Source organism: Corvus brachyrhynchos, unplaced genomic scaffold (genome assembly GCF_000691975.1).
Source record: "Corvus brachyrhynchos isolate BGI_N302 unplaced genomic scaffold, ASM69197v1 scaffold331, whole genome shotgun sequence".
Taxonomy (NCBI): domain Eukaryota; kingdom Metazoa; phylum Chordata; class Aves; order Passeriformes; family Corvidae; genus Corvus; species Corvus brachyrhynchos.
The window spans coordinates 151894-167835 of record NW_008237229.1 but is presented as its reverse complement, the minus strand read 5'-3'; the positions used below and the strand labels follow the sequence as shown (position 1 = coordinate 167835).

The 15942-nt window shown below is 42.0% G+C and overlaps 1 protein-coding gene across 1 annotated transcript in view; it reads right to left on the bottom strand.

The window, feature by feature from the left end:
* MTCL1 (microtubule crosslinking factor 1) overlaps positions 1-15942 on the bottom strand; it is a 48768-nt gene that overhangs the window by 7552 nt on the left and 25274 nt on the right. The window contains 6 exon segments of the mRNA XM_017729441.1: positions 293-1847; positions 3466-3497; positions 5681-5986; positions 10047-10246; positions 10249-10297; positions 14043-14210. Coding sequence (XP_017584930.1) covers positions 293-1847; positions 3466-3497; positions 5681-5986; positions 10047-10246; positions 10249-10297; positions 14043-14210 — 2310 coding nt within the window.

Genomic DNA, 15942 nt, shown 5'->3' with positions numbered 1-15942 from the left:
GACAGAAAACCCTTATCCTAGTCATTCAGGGAAAAACCATTTTTATCCCATAAAGGATAAAACTCTTCTGATGTTTTCAAGCCAGATAAGCTGCCAGGATAGAAACTCAATTCCTTCATGCATTCCTCAGTGACTAGTCCAATAGCTTCATGACTGGAAATCACTGGTGGTATCAGGACAGGACTAGGATATTCACTTTAAATACTCACCAGGACTGCAAGAGACCTCATAATGTGTTTGTTCAAAGAAGAGTGCATTTAGCTATAGGAGGAAAAACAAGCAAACTCATTACCTCTATGGACCCTGGATCTACTTTGACAATTTCTCCTGTGCTGTTGTCATTGCTAAGATTTGGTGGGCTGTGTGAAGGTAGCCTTCTCTCTTCCTTTAAGGCATGCTCCAAAAGTTTCTTATTCAAGATCCTGGCAGCATTTTCTGCAAGTGTGTACCCTGGAGGAGCAGATAAGTCCTGCCTAATACTTGTCACCTCAGTTCCCTCTTCCTTTTGTGTCTCTGTCCCCAATCGGAGAGGACTGGGTGATCTGCCACGGGCATTTGTACATGGCTCCTGCAACGTGCCCAGTTCTGGTCTGGGTTCTGCTGACCTGGACCGGCTGCCAGATCTGGGGCATTTTTGGAAGGTCTCATGAAAGATGGGGCTATGGTCAATGATGTTGAACAAACTGGAGAGGCCATCGTTGATAGTGGTGTGGACAGGACTCTCCCGTGTGGTAGTTGATCGAGCCCAAGCGGACTCACTGAATCCTTTCTGAGGTGTGCCAGGCGAAGTCCGGTTATTTGGCTGGTCTGATTTGGGAAGGACTTTTCTTTGCAGCTTTGGAGAGCCATATTTGGGGGAGCAGCATGTGCGTTCAAACTTAGCCTGGACCTTTTCAATGACAGGGGTCACTTGCCTGCTTCTTAGGCTTCTGGATGGTGAAGAGACAGGTGTGGACCCCCCCTTTGGTGTCAGACACTTGTGTGGACTGCTGGTGATACTGCGCAGGGTTTCCGTCTGCAAGCCGACGCTGATGGTCTGGGTGGTCTGTGTCCCCGTCGTTCTCATGCCGTTGGTTTGGCACGCGGTGTCCTTAAACTGGGGCTCTGTGGAATTGGAGCGTATTGCATTCCGGACAGAGAAAGCGACCTCCTTCATGTCATCGCTCATGTTCTTGGACATCTCCAAGCTGTGCAAGGGTGAGGCAAAGCCCACAGTAGTGCAAATAGGACGTTCAATGGGATGAAGACCGTTCTCCAGAAAATCTTTATGATGTTTGGCCAGGTCACAAGACCACCTTCCAAACATATCTGAGGAAGCACCTTTTGTCTCAGCAACGTTCCCCATAGCTTTGGTCACAGAAAACAGGAAGTCTGGCTCAGCCTGGCTTTTCCCTTCACTGCCAGCTATCACTGAGTTATCGAACCTGCGGACCACCGGTGGGCTGTGAAACACCCGAACTCCCATTTTGTCCATTACACTGTGACTCCTTGTTGGCTGCTTCTGGCAGTGCTCTGGGCTGGTCATGGTGTTGGTTGTCATAGTGACACTGGTGGTGAGGTACCATGAGGATGCCTGGAATGGATCTGAAGCAGGATCATTCCCGGCTATTCCAATTTCTGTCCTTTCTGCCCAGCCCTCTGCAGGTTTCTCAGTTGCCCCACCATGATTCTTAGTGTTACTGTAATCCCAGTTTTTGTTGAACTCCTCAATGTATTTCAGATCATCAGGAGACAAGGGAGGGGTTATATCATCTTTGCTGCCAGAGGAAGGCAAATTTTTTTCTGGTAGAAATGGAGAAATATCCATCAGGCGCTGAAATTCTGACATGGAAGAAACGGACATTGCCCTGGAGAGAGGAACACAAGAGAGTCACTCATGCACCTGGAAATTGTCACAGAGTAACTTATTTCCATCAGCAAACTCTGAAAACCCAACTTTCACTATCTGCTTACATATAAAACCACTTCAATCATTGAATCATAAACTGTTCTGAGTTGGAAGGGACCCATAAGGATCGTCCAAGTCCAACTCTTGGCCCTGCACAGGATACCCCAAAAATCACACCACGTGCCTGAGAGCATTGTCCAGACACTTCCTGAACTCTGGCAGGCTTGATACCATGACCATGTCCCTGGGGAGCCTGTTCCAGTGCCCAGCTACCCTCTGTGTGAAAAACCTTTTCCTAGTTTTCCTTCCTTTAGCCCTTTCTTTCATTTAAGTCCCCTTTTATTATCTTTGAAATAGCTGTGAACACACACATTTGTGATGTGCCATTAAAAGTAATAGTTTGTTATTGGTTCTTAATTTACTGCTTTCTCAGGAATTACTGCTTGGCAAATATCTGTAGTGTGGAGCAGTAGAATGCATCTCAGAATGATACCACTCACAGAGAATGAATGTTTGTGACAATACTAGGCACAATTTTCAAAGCAAGTGTAGAGCATTTCTGACTTGCTGGGAAATCATCAAGTCCACCCCCACTCCTGAGACTTCCCAGGCTGCACAGCTGGAGTGCAGTGATGTGGGACATGCAGCTGAGATGCTGCTACATTGAACTGGCTTGGTGAGTTGAGCTCATGCTGAAATTCAACCAAAAGGAATCTCTAAGTGATAATGCTGAATTTTTGGGTCTCCCCCATTTCACTAATTTGTACAAATCACAGGCATTCAGATGAGTTGTCCTACTGTTTTGCTTTCAGAAAAAAAAAAATCAAACTTTTTGAATGGGACTAAATAAAAATGCAAATGAGTGTTGCTATCAGAGTCGGTTCAATGAGGTAACTCCAGCTGGATGAGAAGCCAGCAAGCAGTGGTTTTCATGTATCAGTGATCCAGAGGATACAGCCTGTGAGTTTTTAATCAAGAGCTCCAGCAGCAGTTCAGGTGTGTCTCTGTTAGGGAGTCAGGTGAGTGTGGTTCTAAATGGATCTCCTAGTCAGATGCTCTGGTTTGCATCAGGAGGGCAATCTCAGAGAGCATAGGCTGGGTTCCTTTGGGATGAAAATGAGCTGGAAGATGCTCTCCAGAAGCACAACTAATGCATTTTAAGGTTAGGTGGATATTCAACATTTGCAATAAGGCGAGAACCAGTCCAAAGCAAAATATCCCTGACAGGCAGCAGCATATCAGGGCCTTGGCACCAAGTGTTTTCCTCTATATATTGACATCTGCAGTATGTACTTGCACTGCTTGCTAAGGCAGGCATAGCCTTCACTGCAAGCTGCAGCTTCATGCACTCTCATAGAGTTTGATCTTTGTGTATGACAGCTGAATGTGGCCCAAGTTAATCAGCGTAGAACAGAAGTATACTGAGACAAATTAATCCCTGGGTAAATCCATTAATCTGGCTTGGAGGCTGTTTAGGAAGTGGCAGGGCTATGTCCTGGGTCTGCAGCTTGGGTGCAGAGAGTCATAGCTTCAGCAGTTGAGTATTTGCTGAACTTTCCCCTGTAAGTTTTACTCACCTTTGAAGATTTCCTTTGTGTGTTTCTTCCTCCTGAATGAAAACAGAAACAAGCAGGATAAGTTATTTCTGAAGGTGTTGGTGGCATTAGCTTATGGGTTTTTTGTCATTCACTTCCCATTTGTTGCACCGGGTATGTTTGTCTTTAAAAAGTGTTTGATTTTTCCGCTGATAAAGATGCTTAAATTGCCAATGGGAATATTCTTCACTTTGTAGGCAGGAGAGTGGGCAATCCCATCAGGATAACACACTGCACAGGTAAAGCCCGTATGCCAAATCTACAACAGCCTTGAAGTTTTATATTCCCATGCAATCACAAATGGCTTTTTTCCACAATATATTGTTTTGCACCATATATTTTTCAGTGACTCATTTCTGTGGAGGTAATCTACTTTTTGCTAGAGATCTAGCTGTGCTGAAAGAAAAGATAAACTGAGGCTCTTTGACATAAGATTTAATTATACATTCTCTAGGAACCAACAAGTGGCAGCAGTTGAAATTCCTTAAGCTTGCTATATTAAATGTGTGGGAAGACTTGCTTGTTTCATACAGGGAATACCTACAGCTTGCTAACAGCATTAAGATGTTTTCATGGCAGTTATTTCCCTGTGAAAATTCCCATAATGAGTTGGGGTTTTAAATAGATACTTCTGAAGCAATTGCTGTACAGTCATTCTAATTGTTTACTTATATTTCTAGTCAACTATAGGGAATACAACATGGGATCAGGGAAAAAAAAAAAACTTTAGTACTGTATATATTACTTTTATTTGACCTCATGAAATCAAGAACAGTACCAAAAGTGCATTTCAAACTGGAACTGTTTAAAAACAGCACTGCTTAACTCAGCAAATACCTTTCTGGTATTTATCCTGGGTCGGGGAAAAAAAATAGTAGTAAACTGATCCTCCTTGCATTCACTGTGGTATAATTCTGGAATAACATCCTTGGCTTCAGTGGAGTTACTGCAGAGTAAATCTGACCTAACTGAATTCATAATTGGCTGGATTGACTTCTACTGCAGTTAGTACCAAAGAGAAAACATAGTGGAAGGTAGAGTCAGCAGGCTGCTGTTGCCTCTGTGCATCCTCAGCTACTCATAAACTCCAATCAGTCTCGCTTGAGCAAACCCTCTGAGGGAAAATTACTTTGCGCAGGTTTCCCTAAATCATGCTTTGAAGGAAAGAAGCCATGCAAATATCACCAAGCACAAATTTTGCTGCCCATACTTTTGTTAATGGTGGTAACATCTGAAAAACAGAAGAGGAAAGAGACTGAATTTGAAGGAATGGGAAATTAACCACAAAACTCAGTTCCCTGACAGTGTTACCAACATTCTTCACTGAGCACTTGGACATGTATGAAAAAAAGCTAAGAAATAATGTGCACACTGCCAGCCATACACTTAGGGCACCTAGGCAAGAAAATCTAACCAGAATACATAGGTACCTACAGCTATGTAAAAAGGACAGTCACATTTCTTGCCTCTCTTAATCTTTTTTTCTCTTCTTCCACTCAAAGAACTTGATTTCTCAATCCTTTAGCTTTGTATCAGCATTTGGGAACAGGGATGCTTGGTGTTGTTCAGAAACAAGGTAAACAAGCTGTGAAGACCTGGAACTGATGAAAATAAGCCTGGCATGGTGCAGGACACAGACTACCTTCGCCATTTCTCACTGGTATTTTTTAGCACTGTGCTTTATATCTTTATGACTTGATGGTTTGACTTCAGGTTAGGTACTTTGCTGATTAATAACTTTATTTTTTTACCATCTCATCTCACTTACTCATGCTAATCTGTTTAGAAGGCAACCATGGCAGAACAATCAGAAGTGCCTCTCTACAGCACTTACTGCTTTACTAACAAAGTAAAGCCCATGTTTCTTCATAAATACCTATCTACTTAAAATTGGAAAAGATTTAAGACCTTCTAAGCCAATATGTTGTATCAAATATAGTTCTCATACATAATATGAATGGCCACAAGACAAAGTAATCTTTGGGACCTTCAGGCTGGCTCCCAGTTTCTCAGGTGACTGACACTGGTCTTATCAGCTCATAACAAAGAATGAAAACCTGTCCATACCAAATTCACTACTGGGTAAGTGTAAGCAGTGCCTGTGACACAATATCTCACTTCCTACAGCAGGGAAGCTGTACCAATTCTGACACAACAGATAACACAACAGCATGATAAAATGTAGAAGAGCTCATACTTCTGTTAATCCGGTCAAGAATTTCTCCCGCTCCAGCTGCCGAGAATGATGCTCGTCGGGCTCGTCAGGGGAATCGAGAGACAGCGATTCCAGGAAGAGGTTTTCCGTGGCGCTGCACCGGTCGCTCTCCTTCAGCTTGGACAGTGACCGATCATCAAACTGGATGGTGTCGGAATCAGAGTAGGACCTGGACCCCATGGAACGAGGCACGTGGAGGTTCCCCTGGGGCGTAAACGGCCGACGGCTGCTCTCGTTCTGGTCACACACCAAACCACCTCCTCTCCGTGGGCTCGCTTCTTTCTGAAGCTGGAGACAAGGCAAATTAAAAGGAACAGCAATTACTTCTGCAGTGTATGGCATCTGGCAGAACTCATCCTTCCCCAGGAGCAAGGCACCCATGCCCTGCGGATTACCACCCTGCCCCAGGGGTGCACTGCCAGGAGACACCAGCCTTGCTCTACTGGTCCTTCCACAAAGGGAGATTTCTCTAGAACTTTGATGCTATTGCTCATGGGATTTTGAGTGACTAAATGTGTATATGTGGAGTTTTGCTTATTTACATGTATATGTATACATATATACACACTGTGTATATGTGCATATACAAAACAATGCAACTGTCTGTAATCTGATTTTCAAAGAAACAGATCAACACAGACTGTTATCTAAAAGCAATCTTGATAGCAATACAAGTAGAAGCTGAAGGAAGGGTGAGTGAATTGCCTTCTCATCCAAACAAACACATTTTTCTTCTGGTCAGCAACACACAGATTGTGCTTTTATGTACATCACTTGTTTCCAGGGGTGGAAAATTATGCTTAACAAAACCGAAAAACTTTGTTTTATAAATGGCCTAGCCTGAATGCATGGCTGGGAAGTTGACTATTTGTACAAAACATTGTCAAAGGGATGAATTAGGCATGCAGAACATGTTCAGAGAAAATGTGTATTTATAGAAGGCCATCAAAGCCATTAACTCTACACTTTTCAAAAACTGGTGAAGAGAGGGTGAACCATTAGTGAAATTGCCAATATTATAATTAGATTATGTGATCGACTTCTCTTTTACCTGTAAACACAACAGGATGGGTGAAGTAAGTGATAATTTCAAACATGATAAATGACTGCAGGAATCTGATAAGAACTCTGATGTTTTGCTAGAGCAGTGTGCTAAGATTAGTGACAATAAACTGAAAATGCAAGTCATTCACTAGGGTCCTGGAAACTGAGGACCTACAAAACATATTAATCTTGCTGCTTGTGTTTGGAAAAATAAACGGCTATTGAATTGCTTAATTTAGACCAAACCATTTTAGGACCCAAATGATTAAATTTACACTTCAGCTGAAAACAGTGAGGTTTTTTTCTTGATTCAGGTCTACAAAAAGGGAAATGCATCTTCAGTGTTTTGCTCATGATACACAAAATCTGAAACAGTTTTATTAAAAGGAAGTCTCCCGTAAAGACAGGGGCTGGAAGGTATAAATCAAGAGATCCTGGAGGTCATTCCTGAGCATATGGGCAAGATCCAAAGCAAGGAGAAATGGTAATTACATGCTTTCTGTATAGACAGCTCCAATTGCAAGCCCTTCAGATTTTTAGAGATCCTATAAAGACAAGGTTTTGGAAACCTTTATGAGAGAACAGTACAGATACTGCCTGACTCTCTGAACCTCAGAGAGCTGACAGGAGAATTAAAGTGACAAGTACTACCCTAACTTTTCAAGAGTGACTAATTTTCGAGTTCCCATGTGTTTATACCTCTAAACCCACAACTTTTTATACAGATGATCTTGTGGGTTTAAATACTTGTCAGCGTACTCTGTGCACAATTAGGTTTAGGAGCACAGGGGAGGGAGATTCTCTAAGAGAAAACAAAGTGACAGAGTACTTAAAAAGGAAAAACAACAACTGTGAGCTCTGAACAAAGTAGGTCATCATGTTTTTTATATGCGAGCAGTATTCCCATCACCATTCAGAGTAAAGTATTTTATATATTTTATACAATGGTGTGACTTCCCCCTTATCATACATGTATTATTCAGGAGCTGTGTGAAAGCAGGCAGGCATAAAGCATTAGTATGAAATTTGGCACACATGCTTCTGCTATCTCTTAGGCTTTGTTTCAAACATACACAGTGGTGTAGTCTCCTCATCCTCTGTGTATTGCCATACATGGAATACACACACTAAAACCCTGGGGAGTAGGACTTCAGAGATATTCTAATTGTTTCCATATAAAGCAGGGCATGACTGCAATCTGAGAGGATATTCAACTAAAAGCTTGCAAATATTTGGAAGCTTCCTGTCACACAGGGAAATGTTTGATTATAAGCAAAGATGGAGTTATGAAGTTTGTAGGCAGGTAGCCAAGATTTCAAATGCTATTTCTGGTCACCTAGTCCTCTGAAATTAGCTTGATATAATAATTTCTATTTCCCCTATTCATTGCCAATTCTGTGTACAGTTGGCACAGTAAATATATAGTTAAAGCCCAGAGGTTTCAGGAACGTAACAAAAGGAATCAGTTCCAGCACTAGCTAAGAGCTATTTTGTAGGCTCTGCCAAGATGACACTGAGAGGTTATATCAGGTTTTAAGAGAATTAAAGGCTAGGTCACATTAACAGGGATTTCTCTGTGGCTTCTTTCAATGTGCCCCATTCCCAGGAACTAGAAAAAGCAGACTGTAACCAGGTTAAGTCCCTCAAGCTATTGAGGATACCCCTAAGAGATGATATTAAAAACCCCACAATTTATAAGGACAGGAAAATAAATATCCAAAGAGGTACCAGTGTCTCCTCAAAGAAAATTTCTGTCTATGTCCTTGGCATATTGAAAAATTTTCTGAGGGTTATTTAATTCCCATTGTGAATGAAGAATCCATAGGAGGTAGTTTGGCCACTGAAACCCAACAGTTACAAACCAGCCCAGTTAAGCCTAAGCACCTTCTGACACTGAACCCTGGAAACCAGGAATTTTGCATGATGAGCTTTGCTACAAGCCTCATAGGCTCAGATGGTTTTATCTTAGGAGATGCACTATTGTCTTGCATTACAAGGGCTAGCTCAACAAGCTGCATGAAGTACACACAAAATCACTCAGATATATAGGAGATTTAAAAAATCCAGAATTTGTTGATATTTTGAAATTTAGAAGCTCAAAAATCACCTTTCTTGGTCTGTAAAACCTGCATGTTTGGCACACCCAGTCAGACCTACACTTTTAGCATTGATTTCGGAAATACCCACAGAGCATGGGATTTTCCTAAGTGCTACTCTGTGGTTAACAGCCACAGCTCAAAATAAGGTTTAGTCTTGTACTCATAATATTTTCAGCCTGGTGTCTTTTCTTTAACTTCTTGTTGCAGCCCTGACTCCATTTCCATCAAAAATGGAACCACACCAGACTTGTGCGTGCTCTCTAGGGAGCATTACACTTGAGCAGAGCATAGAGTGGCTTCACAGGTTTAAACTGATGGAAGCCCAGCGTAACTTCATGACCAGTTTTTGGAAAGGGTTCATTGTCTGTGTCTCGTGGTCCCATTTGTGATGTCCTAAGGATGGAAAGCATTCAGTTGGTTGAGGACCCACAATTTCAGTTGTTTCTCTTGCTTTTCCTGGAATGCATGACTCAGAGCTGAACAATGTTCTGTCAAAAACTTTTCATTTTTTTGGCTTCCAACCTGATAATAAATTCATTAGGCATTACTTGTTTCTAATACTAAGCAGATGAAAATACAGATAGGCATGAAAACAAGGGGATAGGCATGCATTTCTCAGATTTGCAAATGATAACAGAGGTTTGCACAAAATGAATGTGACCAATATTCTTCTGAATATTTAGAACTGATAACTGTGTTATCAGTCAGGGCTCTTCATGTTAACCCCTGTGTTCCTTTCCCAGAGATAAAGAATTCAGTTGAGACTGAATAGTTGCAGCAGCTGCATCTTTGGTGGCTAATTCATAGATGAACAGTCTCTTTTCAGGAAACTGTATACCAAACCTTGAATAACTCTGTGGGTTGAGTGTTTTAGCACAGAGAAGCACTAAAGCTTTCAAACAGAATGTGACCGTGCTTGTCCAGGGTAATTTAAATGAGGCAGGAAATGACCTCTAACCTAGAGCTGAGTTCTCATAAGTGGTCTTTTATAGGGATTATGAGCATTTTCCCTTTACTCCCTTGTGTATATAAATTGTTTTGTAGCATGAGAAATATCGATGTAGCCAAGGAAGCAAAATTGTTCCTGCGCCGCTTCTTAATGCTGTCCCTTGAGCTTGGCCTGAGTGTAGTAATGGTACAGTGGCCTCATTTTTTCAGACAGGCATTGCTCACCCAAGATGACTCCTTACCTGAGGACTCCTTACCTGCTCTATCCGCCTGAGCAGCTCCTTCTTTTGGCGGTCCCATTCTCGCCGGTCTCTATCAAGCCTGTCCAAGAGCTCCACCTTTTCCCGGTTCCAGTTCTTCTCACTGTGCTGGATTTGCCAGCGGAGGTCCATCACGACACTGTGACTGTCAGCCAGAAGCTTCTTGTGCTCCTCTCTTTCCCCTTTAAACGCACCCCATCCAAAGCGAGACCTGTTTCTCCGGAGGTGTTCTCACTCTCCCCTTCCAGCTGGCAATAAAGTCAAATGTTACTAGGATGCTAAACTTTCTGCAGTAAAAGCCTGTGTCTGACAATGGATTTGAGTTAAAGACCTAACTTCACCATGGTAATGGCAGGATTATAGCAATTCTTAGATCTTAGGGTCTCTATAAATGATCAAATATGTTCAGTGTGAAAAAAGTTTTAAAATCAAGACAGTGAAAACTCCAGGGGATAATTTCTCAAGCTCTACCAATTCATGCTATTAAGGCACCAGTTATGATCTTTCTGATGGGATTATAGGTGCAGCAATGAAGGAAACATGGAGATAAACTCCAACCTCATCATTATCTCTGAGACAATTGCCAGGACAATGTCCTCAGCTACTGCTCTGCTTTTGTGCTCTCACTCAGTGCACCTGAAACCTGGGGAGAGTAAATTAATCTTCTGAAGAGACTTTTCCCACAACAACCCTCAGCAGTGTGACCCTCCCTCAAGAGAAGGTGTTAGCAGCAGCAGCAGATGTACCAAGATCATCCCCCCACCTCTGAGGTTCTGGAGTCTGAACTGATTTCAAGGGCAGTTATCTGATGCCACCTTCCCTCCCTTCTTCAATTGCATCATCAAGGGTCAGCTCAATCAGATCAGAAGAGCTGGCCCAAGGTAATGGATTCATAGGAAAACATAGGCTTGATGGGGTGTCAGAAGTCTCTAGTCCAACCTTCTGCTTCCACCATGGTATGCTCTGAGATCAGAATGGGTTGTGCAGGAGTTTGTTCAGATGGATCCTGAAAAACCTCCAAGTGCAGAGATTGCACAACCTCTCTGGTCTAGCTGGGCCAGTGCTGGACCATTGTCAGAGGGAAAAAGTGTCAGTTGTTTTGTGTAAATTCAAGCAAGTGAAGAATTTGTCCTTGGAACCCGACCTTCTGTTGACAGCTCAGTAGATGTGTGAGTGACTCAGAATGGGATACATCTCCATCCCCTAGCTCTGCAGGTGAAATGGAGTGAAAAGCAGTGAAAACTCATTTCCGCCTCTGGAGCTAATGTTGTCCTCAAAAATGAGAGGCAGCAGGTCAGCTGGGAAACATGTTCCTCTAGCAAGAGAGAAGGACAACACATTCACATTGCCCTATGTGGAAAATAAGGCCGAAACTTTCTGAGCAAAGAGAAGTTCAGACTGGATTCAGGAGTGATGCTTACTAGTGTCTGGAACAGCCTCTCCAAACAATTGACTGAGAGATTATTGCTTGAGTTACTTAAATTGTACTGAGCTGCAGAGAACATCCTGTTACAGCCACTTGCAGTGACAAAGAAATCTTAAAACACCTGCATCTTCTACCTCTAATTTCCAGAGTCCAGTTGTTTTCTTTCAAATGACGAAACAACCAACCAAAAAAATCAATTCTCAGAGCAGCATCATATTTTAACAAAGTTGACATGCCATCATCTTTATCACACCTGTGCACCACATATTATATTATATTCTATTCCCCCCAGGCATCCTGAAGCTGGACTATTGATCAGAGCCCTAGTAAGGGACTCCCATATCCTTAATGGGTCCCATGTTCTTAATGCAAGTTCTCAAAGTATACACAGGGTTTGGCCCCTAACATTAACTCCCACCTTCTTCCAAACTTTTCTCAGTTTACAGGTTCCAGAACACCAGGATTTTCCACTTGATGAGCTGGAGGTTGAAAATTATAGTGATTCTTTATTGACTCAGCACTATCACAATTTCATATTTGGGAGAAATCTCATTATTTCCTATTTTAAAAACAATCCCTATGGATCCTTCTGCCAAATAAGATGTACATGCATTTCTGACAGACAAGATTTTATTTTTAATGATCTTGCAGTATTAAAGCTCCAAGGCAGAAGGCAACAGTATATTGTCATCTCTGATACGCAGTGGTTTTATATCAGAAGAGTTTTCTTTCTTCTTTCTTTCTTTCTTTCTTTCTTTCTTTCTTTCTTTCTTTCTTTCTTTCTTTCTTTTCTTTTCTTTTCTTTTCTTTTCTTTTCTATACAGAGATAGTTGAAGCATCAAAATGCAAAACCGTTGCCAGTGACTATTAATTAGGAATTGACTCTCTTGAGGAAAATGCTTTTGTTAATTGACCTACTGCTTCATAAAAAAGGTGGAAAACAGCAGAAGTGAAGATAGCAGTGGAGAATAGAAAGACCTTGGTCCTCTGTGGGCCTGTCAGGATGCTGGCAGAAACTTAGGGTGGGAGGTAACTTCATCACCACCCATCAACACAACAAAATGGCATCATGAGAGCTCCTTCTACACAAATGAACCTGACAAGACTTGGCTATTATTTGGTTAAAGTTGTGTTATCTTTTTTTCTACTGCATTTGGGACCTGTTTTTACTGTGAAACAGAAATGTTGTGGGGAATTGGCAAAGGAAGAAAGTCTAATTTCTTAAATATTGTCCAGGTTCATTTTTCTCATTTGCTTGAAAAAATGTAAAAAGTAACACCTATGGCTCAGTAATTACCATGAGTTATACATTACTACCAGTGGAGCAGTGGAGGTAGCAAACAGCCTGGTAAAAGCCCCAGAAGGAAGGGCGGAAACTCCTGAGCAGAAGTGGCAGCCCTGTCCTGGTGCCAAACACCAGCCAAAGTGGCAGCCTGGAAGTTTACTGCCCATGCAAAGGCAGAGCAGGCAAGCTCGGCAGTTTCATGGTCAGACTCTCTGATGGTTCTTTGTTGCCATCCTGAGCTTAAGGTAAATCTGTCACCAGGATATATTAGACAGCCAAAACAGGAACTGATTTTGTTTCCTTTTTCAAGTGATACATTGTTTGGAAATGCTTGTGCTCTAAGAAGCAGCTGAGCTAAGAATCTTTTGGGAGAATACTCTGCTAAAAATGGAAGCTGCCCCCCTCATTCTGAGAAAGCAGCCCACAGTACCTGGGCAGGAAAAGCACTGCTCACATCTCAGCTCTGTGCATCACAGTGAGCCTCTATAGCTCAGCAAATACTTCTAAATGTACCACCCTCACAACAGTGAATATTTTTATTAAATTTTCCTTCTGAAGAGAAGCTCAACGATTTTTCTCAAGATCTGAATGTACTAATTCTCCCACCTCTCCCCTCTTCAATGTGTAAAACAAGAGCTTTTATGCCATCAGCTTTGGAAATGAATTCTTGTGGGTTTTTTGCTGATCTATTTTCATGCTGGTTCAGAAACAGTACATCTTCTGTGAACTGCCATACACAACGCTGAAGCACCTGGCACCAGGTTTTATACAAATGCTTCTAACAGTATCCCATGGCAGGTAGCTAGAACTCTCTCTTCATTGGGGTGCCATCCATCACTAACCAGTAGCTTTGAATGGCTGGTTTAATATTAATATATTGATCTATCACTACAGTGTTGTCGAATCACTCTTTTCTCTCCTATGCATCAAATACTGCAGTTGTGAGCATGCCAACATCAAGATATTTTTCTCTCCGATAAATACAGACACCCACGTCTCATTACCACAGCTGATACATTACCAGCCAAGCCTGCTGAGAAAATACAGCAAGAGGTTCAGTTCCTTTGTCCTCACAGTGCCTACTGCATGGGCCCTTGTACTGGGACAACTGGAAATCCAAGAGGCAACTCACGCGGCAAAGCTTTGGTCAGGCTTCGGGTGAGGGCTTTCAGACACCAGGATAAAATGCATAAATAAAGTCCCTTTTCTCTTTGTCATAAATTTCCTGTTTCATTAAGCACCTCAGCTGTTCTTTACAGGTGTTGGACACAGGGGCTGTTACCTGTTCGAGGCGACACTTGAGCTCAGTCATTTCCACCTCCCAGGCTGCCTTGTGCAGGGCATACTGCTGCTGGAGCCCCTGGCGCTCCCGCTCCTCATCCCGCAGCTCCGAGCGGAAGTCATCCAGCAAACCCTTCAGAGCGTTCAGGAGCTTCCGGTTTTCACTTGCCTGCCACAACAAAGCAAACAAAATGCTGTCATTGGATGCTGGCTTTAATCTCCAGTTTCATTTTTTAGGAGCAAAAATGACTGTGTGTCCTCTGCATGGAAGAGGAAGTGCCTGGGCTAACTTTTGCATGAGAAAACCAAGAATAGCAACGCCTTCTCTGTCTACAGGCTGCTCAGGAAGTGGTTGAGTCACCATCCCTGGAGGTATTTAAAAGATGTGTGGATGTGACACTTTGGGATGCGGTTTAGCAGTGGAATTGGCAGTGTTAGGCTTATGGTTGGAGTTGATGATCTTAAAGGTCTTTCCCAACCTAAATGGTTCTATGATTCTGCGATTCTGCAATTCTACTTCTCATTAGCTCTAGTGCTGATGCTTCCTGAAAGCCAGAGATACTTAAGTCATCCTGAAGAAGGCACTAGGCATCTTTCTGGACTGAGGACATTACTAACTTTTTTTTTAATACTGTAAACGAAAGCTAGAGTATTGTTCCTGAGGTTGCTGTCTCACATATACAGTCATTGCTCAGTATCGAATCCCAAATATTTGTAAACTACATATAAACAAAGGGGATTGATCTTCAATGCTTTTGTATTATCAGATAAAATTCTTTTGGGAAATAAAGTGAGGTTTTGAGATGAGTATCTCTGCTAAGGTATTTCAGTAGTCTGTACTTTGTATTCCTGCTCCACGCCAGGCAGCTGCACCCAGGTTGTCTTTGCAGCAGCACCCTTCTTGGTACCAAAGGCATGAAGGCCAGGGAGGCCACTTGCCCTCTTCCAGAGGGGATCAAAGATCAAACCCCCACCCATGTCTTGTTGAGAGTGTCATGGCCATACTGAAAATGTTGTCAGAGCTCTTTTGCTAGCCAGAAGCCAAGAATGGAGCTAAATTAAAAGCCTAGCCCAGAGCTGATATCACATATTCTTACTCAAATCTTATTTTTTTCCCCTTGGTTTTGGCATTTACTTTCTGCAGATTCTCTGGACACTTGCAAAACCTGTCATTTTTATGTTAAATATCAAAAAACGTTTTCTAAATATTCGTTCTGAATGAGTAAAAGAAAAGGTTTCCCACCATTTTTTTTAGAGTCATTGAAACAGAAAACAGAAATATATAATATTATTTATTTGTCCAAAATTTAAATCAAATATTCCCAATAAGCTTCTCAAACACCAGGGAGTAGCCAGAGATCGTATATGACAAGTTATCCAGATTAGAAAATATTTTAGTGAAAATTATTCTTGACTAGCAGGCACAGAATGGACAGAGAAATGGGAGAGCTTACTCAACAAATTCAGCATTTAATCACCTGGTTCTCATGAGTGCGTTAACTTCATTGGGAAGGCCTGACTCAGATTAGCTGTCTCCATCCTTGCATGATAGTGTAATTGACTTTATTTTTCATTTGTTTTCCCAAGTGAAGGCTTCCTGCATTTCCTCTTATCTGGTATTTCATGAAGTAACTACATGGGGGCTTCTTTGAAGACAAGTAAACAGATGTACACAAAAATCTAAATAATTGTCATGTGCTTTTTTCAGTGGCAATACTTACAAATTTTTATGCAGACAACTAAGCTGACTTCACATGTTCATCAGATTTTTGGCATCAGTGAACCCACCTCACCCATTTTTGTAATCACTGATCAAACATGCCAAGGTGCCTTTTTTCTTTAAAAAACAAACAAATGTGGTCTACTTTTCCCAAGCTATTCAATGCATCAGCAAAAGTATG